The sequence below is a fragment of the Corvus hawaiiensis genome, chromosome 15 (genome assembly GCF_020740725.1).
Source record: "Corvus hawaiiensis isolate bCorHaw1 chromosome 15, bCorHaw1.pri.cur, whole genome shotgun sequence".
Taxonomy (NCBI): domain Eukaryota; kingdom Metazoa; phylum Chordata; class Aves; order Passeriformes; family Corvidae; genus Corvus; species Corvus hawaiiensis.
The window spans coordinates 1,890,661-1,904,143 of NC_063227.1; the positions used below are offsets into that span (position 1 = coordinate 1,890,661).

A 13,483-nucleotide genomic window follows, 5' to 3' on the forward strand; every position below is an offset into this window, starting at 1 on the left:
GCCTCAGGACCAAGGGCTGGGCGGGCAGCGTTGACACCACAAACAACCCCCCTCGCCCGACCCCCGCCCGCTCCCGCCGCCTGCCCCTTTAAGAGCGAGTGAGGGCACGTCCGCTTTCCCCGCCCTCTTCCGCCCGGACTGGCGGAACGGCTCCGTACGCATGCGCGGCCGCGCCGAGCGCCCAATCACCGCCCCAGCCTGGAGGGCGGGGCGCCGAGCGAGCGCGGTGATTGGCGAAGCGCGGCGAGGGGGCGTGGTTTGCGCGGCACCACCCCGCCCCGCTCCCAGCGTGCCCCGCGCGGTGAAGAAGCGGCGGCCGCGCGCCGGGGGCATTTTGTGTCGGCGGCGGCGGCTCAGGCACAAGATGGCGGCGGCGGCCGAGTGAGCGGCCGGCGGCCGCCGCGACCCCGCGAGTCCCCCCCCCTTTCCCCTCCCTGCTCTCACAAGCACCTCGGGGGCCGCTTCTCCTTTTTCTGGAGCGCGCCGAGAGCCGCGGAGCGGCGCAGAGCCGCGCAGGGGGGGCGCCCGCCCGAGGGGCCCGGCTGGAGCTGAGCGCGGGGACCGTCCTTGGCTGCGCCGCTCTCCCCCCTCCAGCCCCTTTCCCCTCCTCGGGGGCGGCCGTAGAGCCCTCGTTGTCCCGCCGAGCCGGCCGGGAGGGCCCGAGAGCCGCCCCTCGCCATGGCGAGCAGCAGCGGCTCCAAGGCCGAGTTCATTGTCGGAGGCAAATACAAGCTGGTGCGGAAGATCGGGTCGGGCTCCTTCGGGGACATCTATTTGGCGATCAACATCACCAACGGGGAGGTAAGGGCCGCTCGCACTCCCCCCTCAGCTCCCCGGGGCGAGCCGGGCACCAGCCATCGCCACCCCGAGCCCCACCTGCCGCCGGCTGTGCCCTCTGTGTCCCCGGGGTGGGAGTCTTCCTTCCCCCCGCCGAGGGTCTTCCTTCCCCCCTCTTTCCCCTCTCCGAGGGGTTCGTTCCCTCCCCTTTCCCCCGAGGGTCTTCATCCCCCGCTCCCCACCGAGGGTTCTTCCTCGCTGCCCCTTCCACAGCAGAGACCTGCGGTCGTGGGCTCCCCCACCGAGCACTCGGGAGAGGAGAAAAGAGGCGAAAACCATTGTGGGAAAACATTTAAACATATTTGTGTTTTGTGAGCGGCCAAAGTCGTCGTCCCTCGCCCGCCATTCATCTCCTCCTCTGCCTCAGCTGGGGAACACTTTGTATCTCGTTTCTTCAACACTAATAGAAACAAAGAAGATCCCCCTGTTTTTCCAGCTTTTCCTTTGTTTTTTTTGTTTTTTTTTTTTTTTTTTCTTCCTCCCCCTCACGGCTCTGAGCTGTAAAGAAGAAACACCCACGTATGTTCTTCCTCGCTTAAGTGGTTTTGAAGACTCCACATCTCTAGCTCAAATGCATGACCCGGGATGGATATTTGTGTACAAATCACCGCGATGTGGATTTTATTTGAAGACGCCACAAAATGCAGCACGTCGAGCTCAGAAATAAATAAATATATACCTGAAAGTGTTTACATCAGGGGTGTGTGGGGGTTGTGGAAGTGCTGTGCCCCTTAAACCTCAGTGCTCGGTGGACGCTCTGCCCTGACTCCTTGTTCCCTCTCACTGCAGGAAGTTGCTGTGAAGTTGGAGTCTCAGAAGGCTCGGCACCCCCAGCTGCTCTATGAAAGCAAACTGTACAAGATCCTGCAGGGAGGAGTTGGCATCCCACATATACGGTAGGAATCAGCCGTGTGTGCCAGTGGCGTTTCTGTACTGTTGGTATGACTTTTTTTGTCATGCTTATTGCTATATATTGGCAGTTGTTGTATACTTTGTAGTGTGAGGCAGGCCACCACCATGAAAAGAAATGTATCCGTGCGAGATTGGGGCTGATGAAGGGGGGAAATGCTCCTTTCCAAGCTCTCCAACTCGCTGGATTCCTCCCGCAGGGCTGCTGTCTTTATGGAGAGAGAGACACTCAGTGAGAAATTCTTGTGGCCATTAGAACAAAGTGTGAGGAGGCTGTTTCTCCGAGAGGCAGAGAGTTGGGAGCCGGCCCTGGAAATGGCTGCTTTCTTTTGTTGCCTCTCTCTCTCTTTTTTTTTTTTTTTTTTTTTTTTTTTTTTTTGTTCCAACATGTCTTCCTGCTCCGCTCAGAAAATGGCGGCTGGACGTGATTAACCCTCCCCCTTCTCCTGGTGGGACAAGGGACGTGCTCGGGCTTGTGCCTTTTTCCTTTCATAGTTATGAGCCGCCAGCCTTGAGACTGCGGAGAACCTGGAGCAGGAATGAAATGGCAGCAGCTCCTTTCTGCTGCCCGCAACAGATGCGTCACCAGTACGGGATTAATCCCTCCCAGTTCCTCATTATGCAGCTCCTTGCTTCGGATTCCAGCTGAAACTTTCGGCAGGGTTTCAGAATTTCCTGATCTGGAAGAAAATCGCTGGTGCAGGACTCCTGGAAGGGGTTATTCCTCATGGGATTATGGAGTTGTTACCCTGGGGTAGTGCCCAACTCCTGAATCTGGGCATCAAAGAGTTACACGAAACTTGAGTTTTCTCCAGCAAGACTTTGTATAAGTTGTTCCTTTTTTTGAAACTTTGTTAATAATTGTTTTTAAAGTTAGTGGTTTTTCCCTTTGCACAGTGGCATAAAGGATTTTTGTTCCTTGAGCTGCACAACCTATTTCAGTTTAGGTTCTGTGTCAAACTGTGCATTCCATTTAATTTAACCCTTCCTGACTTTGTACAGGATCAATAGTGACATTGAGGGTGTGTTTGAATGTTCTCACGATGACATAGCCAAGATCCTGTATTAATTTGAACAAAGCCTAGTACAAATCTGCATTTCTGAGGTTAGTAGCTCCCTCCTCCTTTCCCCCAAACACAACTGGCTCTGATCCTGAATGTGAGCTGGAGGAGACAGTGTTGTCCTGGCCATCTGTCCTCATTCACTCCAGCCTCTTGCAGGGATACAATCAACATACCTGAATTAAATACTTGCAGCTTCAGCAGAGTTGCTGATGTGAAAACAGATGCAGTCTTTCTTTGAGACTACAGTTTCCTTCTTTTCTCAAACGTGGCCGCCTTTATTTCACAACTGAAATAATAGGAATTGCATTTTGGAAAGCTTTCACGGTACAGTTGCATGCTAAAACAGGGATAACTGGGAAAACAGCCAGAGCAAGCAGATATCAGGTGTTTCATCACAGAACTGGAAAAGCAGGCATTCTTGAACTACTTTTTCGAAAAGTTAATGAGTGAGTGGTGCTATAATGATGCCCAAGTTGCCAATTTTTGGCTTTTCCACTGCTGAATTTCTTGTGTTTGGTTAAAATGCCCTGGGAAATACTGATCATAATCTTGCATGTTGAGAAACTTGCTCTATCTTCAACTACAACTTTCCTCTGTATTTGATGTTCTTATACCCCCTAAAAATAATACAAGGTTGCAAAGAAACTGAGAGTGGATAAATGAGGCAACACTCAGCAAATTGATTCACTCATTGTGCTGAAGGTGTGTGATTATTGGATAATGTCAGTCAGTCCTTTCAGGTTCTCACAATGTTAATTAATCTTTCTAGTATTTTTCTAGAAAAGTGTCTTTTTGGAAATACTCTTTTCAGAAGCAGCATTAGTTGTAAATCTGTCTTTATATGCCAGATGCTGCTTGAGAGGTTTCTCTGGGCTGCTGGAATTGGTTGTTGACTTTCTGTGTGGATCTGGTGATGCTTGAGGAAATCTAAACCGGCATTCTTAGGTTTATCTTCTTTAAAAGGAAGCTGAGCAGGGGACCAGCACAGTTCCTGTGACAAATATTAAAATGTTCTGTGTTTAGTAGAAGTAGAATTCATGATGCTCTGAATCCAAGTCAATACTTAGGTCACTTTGCATGTGTCATTGATAATCCATGTGCCACCATTGTTTCATAATAATACGCTGTCACATTGGAATAAGCTGTTCCTGGCTCAGTGTATTCACAAGGATGAATCAAGCTGAAGGAAAGTCAGTATATTTGGTAAAATTTCTGTAATGTGACACCTTTAAACAACAGCAGCACAAGAATTTGATAGGAAATGAAGGAATCATGCCAAGCTTTCCCCATTGCCATGCTTTATGAAGTGAACTCAGCAACTCTTTTATCTCAGTGCTGCACATCCTGGACACATCAACGTGAAAATTTGTGTTTCTCATTTAAGAGTGAGGGACTTTTCCTCTATTTTTCACCTCCTTAAGTGGTGCAGTGGCCAAGATCAACTTCCTGGAAGTTGCATTATGTGACTTTGCCTCACTCAAGTGGTCTCTGCTGTGGTTCTGTGACTCACAGAGCTGAGAGAATAAATGAGGTAGGGATTGCTCATTCATTTGGGGCTCCTGTTCCTAAAGCTGAGTTCTGCCCTCTAGATGTGATTTCCAACTTAGAATTACAAGAACACATGTTTAGAGTGTCCTTAAAGTTATCTAGAACCAAGCACTTTTTTTACAGCCTTTAATGTTGATTTGATGGAATTTCTGGCTCATTGCAAGAAACTAATGAGCAAATATCTGAGTTTTTGAGTTAAAAGTTTAATGTTTCTGTGAGGTCAACAGTGAGCCTTCACCTGTCATGGAGGGTGAACAAGGGGCTTTGGTGCTTAATTCCACTGTAATAGAACATGTTATTTGGACAGAAAATAGCAAAAAAATGAGATTGGAATGAATGAATGGGAAATTTTATTCTCTGCATATTCAATACCCTTTTATATCTTTAAGTTTGCTATTTATTGTTTCCTGGAAGAGCAGCAAAGTTTCTGAACTTAACCTTAAAGTTTCACAAAACTTTCATTAATACTCCAGAATTTTTTTTTAAGCTGTGTTTTGTTCTCGATGTCCAAATTTTACTTAAGTATTACCTTAATTTTCCCCAAAAGGCTCTTGAACCAAGCTTAACATTGTGACAGTCTGCTGTGCCTTTAGGACACAATGGCCAGGCCCCAGCATTCTGCTGGGCTTATTCTCATTGTTCTCACTCATCAGCTGCCCTTTGCTTTTTTTCCTCTCTTTTTCAGTGACAAAGCAATTTGAGCTGTAATCTTGTTAACTGGGCACTGATCCTATTAGTTGAGACTATCCACCTCTATTCCCCAATTCCTGCTTCTGCCTTGGAGGAATGCAGCAGAGCGTGTTTGATTTTTTTTTTGTGTGTGTTTGTCCACAGTGTAACTCTGTTAAAGCTTTATTCACAAAAGCAATTATTCAAATTACCTGGGACAGCCTCTCTTGATTTCTTTTGCCATTTATGGTGTTCATCAACTATTGGATGTATCCTTGATGAAGATCAGCTGTTTGTAAGTTTAAAAGTAAAAAGCTACTGACTTAGTGGGGTTTTTTTGTGTTTTTGTTTTGTTTTTTTAAAGTTCTCTTGCAAACTGAGTAAGTTAATCTCTACATTTCTGAATTTTCCAATGCAGTACTTGCAAATATTTTGATGTAGAGAAATTCAGAGAGAAATTCTCACTGAGTTGAGTTTTCTGGAAAAAAATTATCTACAATATTTATGCTTCTGGTTGATTATTGCCATGTTGCTGAATAATTACGAACAGCAGAATCTGCCCTTATACATCTTCATTAAATACTACCTGTAATGGAAATACGTGGGCAAGGTTGGTAATCTAAGAGTTACCACAACCAAATTTGCCTTAAACACTTGAAACGTTGATTTTTTTTTTTTAGCAGTTCTTAAAAATCTGTAAACACACCTCTCAAACACTTTCATTTTAAACTGTTTTCTCAGTAACTTCCTGCAGCATAAAACCCCCCAACCAACCACCAGAAAAACCCAAACCACCATGAGAAAAACAGAAAAATACCCACTAAACCCACAAGAAACCCCACTCCCCCCTCCAAAAAAAAAAGAGGTTCTATCAATAAAGCCTACTATTAATTAACTTTGTGTTATTACTTAATGCTGCATATTGAAGGGTTCAACCATCTGATAGATAACCAGAAGCCTCTTCTCTTGGCTCTAAATAAAATGGAAGGTAACCTTTTATATGAATACCTACGGTTCCTCCATTAAGAAAATAAATATACTTAAATGAAATTTATTTCCTGTTTTCCACCAGTCTAAACTCTTGTCTTAATTGGTCTTTGTGGACTTTGTCAAAGCATCCAAGGAGAGACCACAGTTTGAATTTTTTTCTCCCTGCCTTAACTCAGTTTTTGGAGTTTGAGGTCAGTGTTACTCCTGTTTGAAGCAAACGATCAGCAGAGATATTAAAATGAATAAAAAAGAATGCTAAAATATCCTGTTCTTTGGTGCTGTTTGCTGTCCCCACTGCGGATTAATGGTTCACCTTCTCACTGAACTGCAACTCCTGCCTTTTACAGGGGAAACTCAACTCCTGACTTCCTCCCAGGTGTTAATGCAGTTTATTAAACAGCTCAGCAAAACAGGGAGTCAGCTGCACGTTTGCAACATAACACTGGGCAGATGAAACCACCTCCTTGCTGAGGGGATGAGTTGTGCTGGCATACTTAGTGTATTGCTCTCAGAACTGTACAAAAAGTGATACAGAATTTTATTTATAGAGTGGAGCCAGCTCCATAGCGTAGGGTGTTCATGGCTGTTTCTTTATTTAGTACTTGGGTGGCCTAATTCATGCTCTCCATGGCAACTAACGTTAGGTGACATCTGCTAAATATTCCACTTCAGGATTTCAGTCATGCCATATTATGTGAAGTTCATTTATATTACTCCTGGCTGGCTAACAGTTAAGTGCTTTTTCCAGTTTCAGGGGAGATAAAGCAGAAATACAAAATATGTGTCAATTTAGAAATGAAGCTTTGATGGATTACCTTTCTTTTATGTGTTGCTTCAGTGTCTGTAAGACTTGGTGTATTTTTACAGGCATAATTCACTTTCCAATTTGTCTGCGCTGTCATTATTTGTCAAGAGCTGTCTGTGCTGAGAACATGGGAGAACATGGGAGCAGAAGGGGCTGAATCAGTCAGGTGCAACATCACAACTTTCTAGGCCAGCCGAGCAGTGCTCATGATTGTGTTGTTGGACAGAGAGAGCCTCTGTGCCTAAAGATAATGCTTGTACCCACAGGCAGTCAACTGCCAGGTATTTTTCCCCTGATTTCTGTTAATAACCTTTTCCCTCTTCCCATCCTCCTCTATCTATAAAGAATAATTGCATAACTCCATAACTGCCTTGCTGAGCTGTTTGGATGCATGATTGCAGAGGTTACAATCTTCCCACCTTCCTTGAAGTCTCTTTTCTGCCCTTGTTGGGATTTGGATTTCCTTTCCTGAGTTGGTGACAGGGTTTGCAGCAGTGATGCCAGTTATTTCACAGTTCCTGTGCTGCGCTTTTCCTGGGTAGGATTCCTTGGTATTTTTCAGGGATATCAGAGCTGTGTAATTACAGGGAGGTCAGTGTTTTCTCTTTAGTCACGTTATCTGACTAATGCCCAGTTCAGAGAGTTTTGTGTAAATGGCTTAGGGCTGGCAGGAGTGGATTACAGTTCCAGAGTGTTCACCAGATCAGTGCCATGTGGATTTCTGTAGGATGTCTGAGTCCTTTGTGTCCACGCGGCCTTCCAGACTCACATATTCACCCTCATGTGCCTGCTGACTTGTCAAACTTACTAATTAGGTGATCTCAGGTAATTCTATTAGCAAGTTCTTTCCAGCTTGCTTCTTCACCTTACATTTTTGTTCTAACAGCTTTTTTATCCACCTTAGTTCTTTTGACAATCTCCATTTCTGTCACGAGAACTCTTTCACTTGTTGCTTGAAAACCCAGGTGCTGGGAAACTTAATTAAATAGGATTACATGGAGTGATCATAGGGTCACACACCATAATTTATGGAAATGGCAGAAGTTTATGTAATGTCAAAGAAGTCAAAATTTTGTAATGGGAGTATAAACATTTCTGGAAGTGTAAAGATTTGAGTTTAAATATGCCAGTGTTGGAAGCATTGTCTTTCCCTGCAGTGAGGCACCAGGAGATATTTTTTGTCTCACAAAAGCACAGCCTCCTGTAGTTGTGTTTGTAATTCCAGGTTGCCAGAGCCCCTGTGGGAACAGTCAGTGATGGAGCTGACAGAAGCCTTTAGTGGAGGATGGGTTACCTGGCAAAGCAGGTGTTGATTGAGGAGAGCTTTTATTAAGTGGGAACAAAATGGTCTTGGCATGGTTTGTCTGATGGTGAGAAGAGTTTTTTGTGGCACTGAGCTCATGTTCTGCTTTTTTATATAAGCTGTACGCAAAGTGAGGTACCCTTATTGCCTCCATGGCTTCAGGATTTTGGGATTTGGGGTTTCTTCACCATTGAGTAACAGCCATCATTTACTAATTCAGTCATTTCCTTAATTTTGATCTAAATATGGTTGGGGTTTTTTTATGTGAATCTTCTGAATCCTTTTATTGATTTCTCACCCATTTTTGGTACTTGTGCTGGGTTTGTTACCTGGTAATTATTATCATTGCCAGTGTAGTGAATGAAACAGGTGGTTAATGACTGGAATTGGGTGAGTGGCACACGAGTGTGAAACTGGGCTGGAATTTCATGGCCAGTGTATGCATTCTGTTAGCCCTTCACCCCCCTTTCTCTGCTAGTTGGCCTAGTTCTGTTTGACCCTTTCAAAGGAAGATGTGAAAAAAATGCTATAATAACCAAATGAAATGTTTTCTTAGGTAAAGCAAATAAAAAATCCGAACACAACGAACCAAGCAATAAACAAACACTTCCTCAAACGTTTCTTTTGTCCTTGACATTCTTTACAAAATATACAGTTGCTGAAATAGACATTATTGATTTTTTGAAAGATGCAGCTCTGAAAAGGCAAAAGGATTTTAAGTTTGGGTAGAGCTGACTACAATATTTGCCACCAAGTCCTAGATATACATCGACACTTCACTTCCTTGTCTCAAGGCAGTCAAGAGAGTTTAAAAAACCACCCCATGGCAGTTGAAGTAAACATCCACTTGTCGCATGACCTGACATCATACCTGCTTTGTTGTGTATTATTTGGAAACGAAACGCTTTCAAACCGCTGTGTGGTGTGACTTAGATGTTCCCACAGAGCTCAGATACTGAAATCCAAGATGTTAGAAAATGTCAGCTCTGTGTTTTTGCTGGGGTAATAGATGAGGCTCTCAAACCACATGATTTGGAAACTTGGTGACGTGGCCAGTCTTGGTCTGTCACATAGACAAGTCACTCAAGTCAAATTAGGGTCACTGTGCTCAGCCTTTAACCATGCTCTGATAGAAAGCTTCATAAAAGAGATTTACTGTACTCTGACTAACTGGAATAGTTTGATATGTAGCTTTAAACAGATGAGGGAAGGGAGAATGATTTTCCTGCTGGGAGCTTGGGCACACCTTGAAGCTCAAGTAGGTTTGTGACATCTGTATCAGATGTTTGTGTGACGCTGCCCGTTCAAGGGTAAACGGAACTATTTATTCCTCATGACTGTGTCCTGTTAATGTTTTGTCTAAGGATGTAAAGCACAGTAGGAATCAATTAGAAAAAGACTAGGAGAACTTTTTCTAGTAAATTAGCTTATCTTCTTGAGATAATACATTGTGTATAACTAAATCAGAGTAATTACCCACCCAAAGTGAGCTCTCAAGTAGTTAAATCTCTTGCTCCTGCTTTTCACTCCCCTCCAAAACTCTCCCTACTTAAAATGTGTTGCTTCCTCAACTTTACTATAAGGGAAAGAACTTCCAAGTGTGCTGACAAGGGTCCATGGATCTCTATCAGACACGTGTGCACACTTGTATTCTGAGATGCCAGTGCCTCCTAATAGTTGCCCAGGGCTTTGTATGGATCATTTCCTCATATTAGTAGATAATACCAAGTTTCCCTGTAGATGAAGTATTAAAATTCATGAAGATCTCTTTTTGGGACACCAGCTTTCATATATCCTAATATCCAAGTTTTCCTAAGAAAAGACAAGACTTCTAATTAGTTCTTTATTTCAGAGCTGCCAGTAGTAGCAGGTCCTACACCTTGAATGGACATGATGTAGCTTTACTTCTTAATCCCATGTTCCCTGGAAATGTTCCAAGGGAAATGAAAACTTACTTGGAGTGTTAGCAAAGTAAATAAAACACAAGTTACTCTGATACCTTGGAAGAAATTCCAGTTGCCAGTAGTGAAATGAATAGGTGTCACAGTCTTCAGTGAGGAATTACAGGCAGCTAAACATGAAAATGAAATATTAAGAGGTTCTGCCTTATTTCTTTGTCTTGGAGAATTGGATGTGCTTTTCACCAGCGCAGAATGGTCAGGAGATGAGAATTTTCTTGTTCATACACAGAAATAGGCCAAACAGAGGTTGTGCAATCATCTTGAATTACTGCACTTACTCAGCAGACAGATCCCTGTGGAGGAACAAAAAGGTTTTTAAAATGTACCTTCCAGGGTGGCCTTCCTTTGCATCAGCTTCACCTTGTCTGTGAGGCTGTGACTAAATTTTCTTAGCTCCAGTGAAGGCTGATCTTTGATCCTTTTCCCCTACACTGCATCTCTTGGGCACTGACCATTGCTGTGCTGAACAATTACGCTCAGCACCTCAATTAGAATTGCATCCCTTGAAGAAAATACTACTTTATCTAGATCATCATTTACTCCTTAGGATTCTTCATTTCAGCCCATTACTCTCTAGTTTTTTTCCCCAAGAAACCTAAGTTTCATAGGACAGAATGCCTAGGCAGGTCATTTGCTCCAATTTTCATTACTTTAGGTGACAGTAATGTTCCATTTTCACCTGTGACTTCTGGAGTTGTTTATAGAGCTGTTCTGTTAACATTTCATTTGAATGACTGCTTCCAAAATACATATTTTCTGCATCCCATTTTGATGCAGGGAATGAAAAAAGGTCCTAGACTGATCTGTAAAACAAGGAGTGTGAGCCACAGCTCGTATATAACTTTTATCAGATTTATAACAATGCAGGATGAAGGGCATGGTATCTACTAGAATCCAGACAGTGGGAAGGTACAGGCCAGTAGTTCCTGAAACAAATCCAAATATAGAATCTTTTCTCCCTGCCTTTGTAAACATTTTATTTTACTACCCCAGCTAAGCTTGGAATCCTGTGAGTACCAAGGAATTTGTTGACTTTATCAGTGGTAACTATTTTCCAGACAGCCATGCATTGGTATACTGGAGTCATTGCCTAAAGTGGAAATACAGTGTCTGTACAGATATTTAAGCCCCAGCTGCTACTTTAGCTGAATCTTGAGTTATTCTTTTATCTGCATGCTCTTATTATGAGATACATCCTTGGGGTAGCTTGTCTGTGCCACTGTTGTTGGGAAATTGAGGGCAATTCTCCATGGACTGCTGGCAGTAGGTCCTTGACATAAGGATGAGGAGCTCAGAAAAGGGAAAATTGCAGCTTTCTGATCAACCAGGTGTCATGTCAGCTTCAAATGCAGTTTTTCACACACAGCTGACACTTAACCATAGTTATCTGGGATGTGCAGAAGGACTGGAGAGGAGAATTTCCAGCCCTGTCTTTCAGCTGTGGAGATTCACAGCTGAGATGTGCAGGAGTCCAGGGTGTGGCTCCAGGTCTGCTCAGGCAGTGTAGATGGGGAGAGACCACCCCCAGTTACAGATACAATAGAGCAGAGCTATGATGAAAATATTAAACATGGATTGGAAAGGAAAATATCCATGGAAGGAATTCTGCTTGTCCTCACAGCATTGTTTGCCTTTATTTTTGCCCAAAATTTATGTGCTAAGCACTTAAGGGTGACTGTCACAGTATAGCTGCAATTACTATTTTGTTCTATATCTACTTTTGCTCTTCTGACACTTGAGTGCTCTCTGTGATGTTGAAAACCTGATAAAAAGTCTTTATATTCGACTTAATGGGACAATAGAAGTTGATTGGCATTTTTAAATTGGGAAATAAATTAAGAAGTCTATGAGGGAGATGCTTTGGTCTGGTGCAGAGGAGTCGAACCCGAAAACAAAGCCTAAAGCACGTCAGGATGGCTCTGTGAAGGGAAATGATGCAGGAACAGCGAGTGTAAGGTGTCCCACAGATGAATTTCAGTCCAGGTGTTCTACACACCCCTCAGTATAAGGACACTGCTGCTTTGGTTGCATTTTCATTCTGGTGTTTGGTATTTTGGTCGTTGAAGTGTAGTAGCGTTTTCTCTTCAGGGAAAATTGCCAACTTGTGTGTTCTGGTTTGTGCTCAGACTTTTGTTCCCAGGAAAAATAAGACACTACCAGCATTAATTTCTCGTTAGCTTTCGAGATGGAACATTAGTCAGCAACGAGCCCTTGGAGCTGAGAGTGCTGGTGGTATCCTGGGCTGCATTAGGATTCCTGCTAATGCTGGATCATTTCCTTTGTTGCAGGTGGTATGGTCAAGAAAAAGACTACAATGTTCTAGTCATGGATCTTCTTGGGCCCAGCCTGGAAGACCTCTTCAACTTCTGTTCTCGCAGGTTTACGATGAAAACAGTACTTATGCTAGCAGACCAGGTATGTGCACACCTTGGTGGGAACAGCTTCAGAGCCCTGAGGGATTCTCTGCAGAGTGGGTTAAATTATTGATGCAGTGTTTTATACATCTAAGTGAACACTTGACCTAAATAAGGACAAAGTAATGGTGGTTTCTGTGTGCTCTGCCCTACAAAATGCACGGAGTGGGAGGGCACTGCAGCTGCAGCTTCTTCGTGTTGCTGCTTTAAGGCCAACTTCATTCAAATATTAAGACTGTTGTGGGTGGATTCACTGCCAGTATCACCATGGGGGTTGTGGTAGGGGGGCTGAAAGTCTGCACCTGTGGGTGATCTGATTCAATAGGACCTGTGGTGACAACGTGCAAGTCTGTCCCTGTTCTTACTGCCTGTCCCTGTGCTCTCACACCCTCCTGTAGCCTCTAGGACCAGACAGTGAGCTAATAATAAATGTCTTGCTTGTTTGGTCCTCACAGACAGTTCTTAAAGCTGTTAGTGGAGATGCCACTCTACCTCCAACATAATTAAGGCCTCTAAAACTCTCTTAAGTCTTTTTTTATAGCAGTTGATATTTTTCCAACTTGGTCATGAGAATACAGCATCTGAAACAAGCAGCCATATTTATTTCTTGCTGCTTAATAAATAGCTTGATTGTGCTGCCTTCAGCTCCTTGAAAAGCAGTGAGGGATTTTCAAGTTGAATTTTTCAATGGTAGTTGAAATTTCATCTAATATTACGTAATTGATGTCAGTACCAAGTTGTCACTTAGCCAGATGCTTGTAGAATCCCAGGCTCTTGGCCAAGGAAGCTCAAGGCATTTGTCTGGAGACAAGGTCAGCTGTCCCTGCTCTCAGCTGCCCTAAGAGGGTGATGTGCTTGCTTTAGAGAGCCATTTGCCTGCTCACTTAGCCAGAGGCTGGGTGTGACAGCATCTCCAGGGAATCCATGAGGGGTTTGTGCAGTATTCCTTTGGATGATAAACACTAATTAGCTGTCAGCTGGGA

The 13,483-nt window shown here is 43.7% G+C and overlaps 1 protein-coding gene across 4 annotated transcripts in view; it reads left to right on the plus strand.

Moving 5' to 3' along the window:
- The first annotated feature begins 324 nt into the window (after window positions 1-324).
- Window positions 325-13,483, plus strand: part of CSNK1A1 (casein kinase 1 alpha 1) — a 32,493-nt gene continuing 19,334 nt past the window's right edge. For 3 of the 4 annotated variants that reach the window (XM_048319499.1, XM_048319501.1, XM_048319500.1), the window contains exons 1-3: window positions 325-801; window positions 1,627-1,733; window positions 12,375-12,501. In XM_048319499.1, coding sequence (XP_048175456.1) covers window positions 679-801; window positions 1,627-1,733; window positions 12,375-12,501 — 357 coding nt within the window. In that variant the 5' untranslated portion in view covers window positions 325-678. The remainder of the gene's footprint in view (window positions 802-1,626; window positions 1,734-12,374; window positions 12,502-13,483) is intronic. The other variant, XM_048319502.1, reaches the window with a different exon arrangement.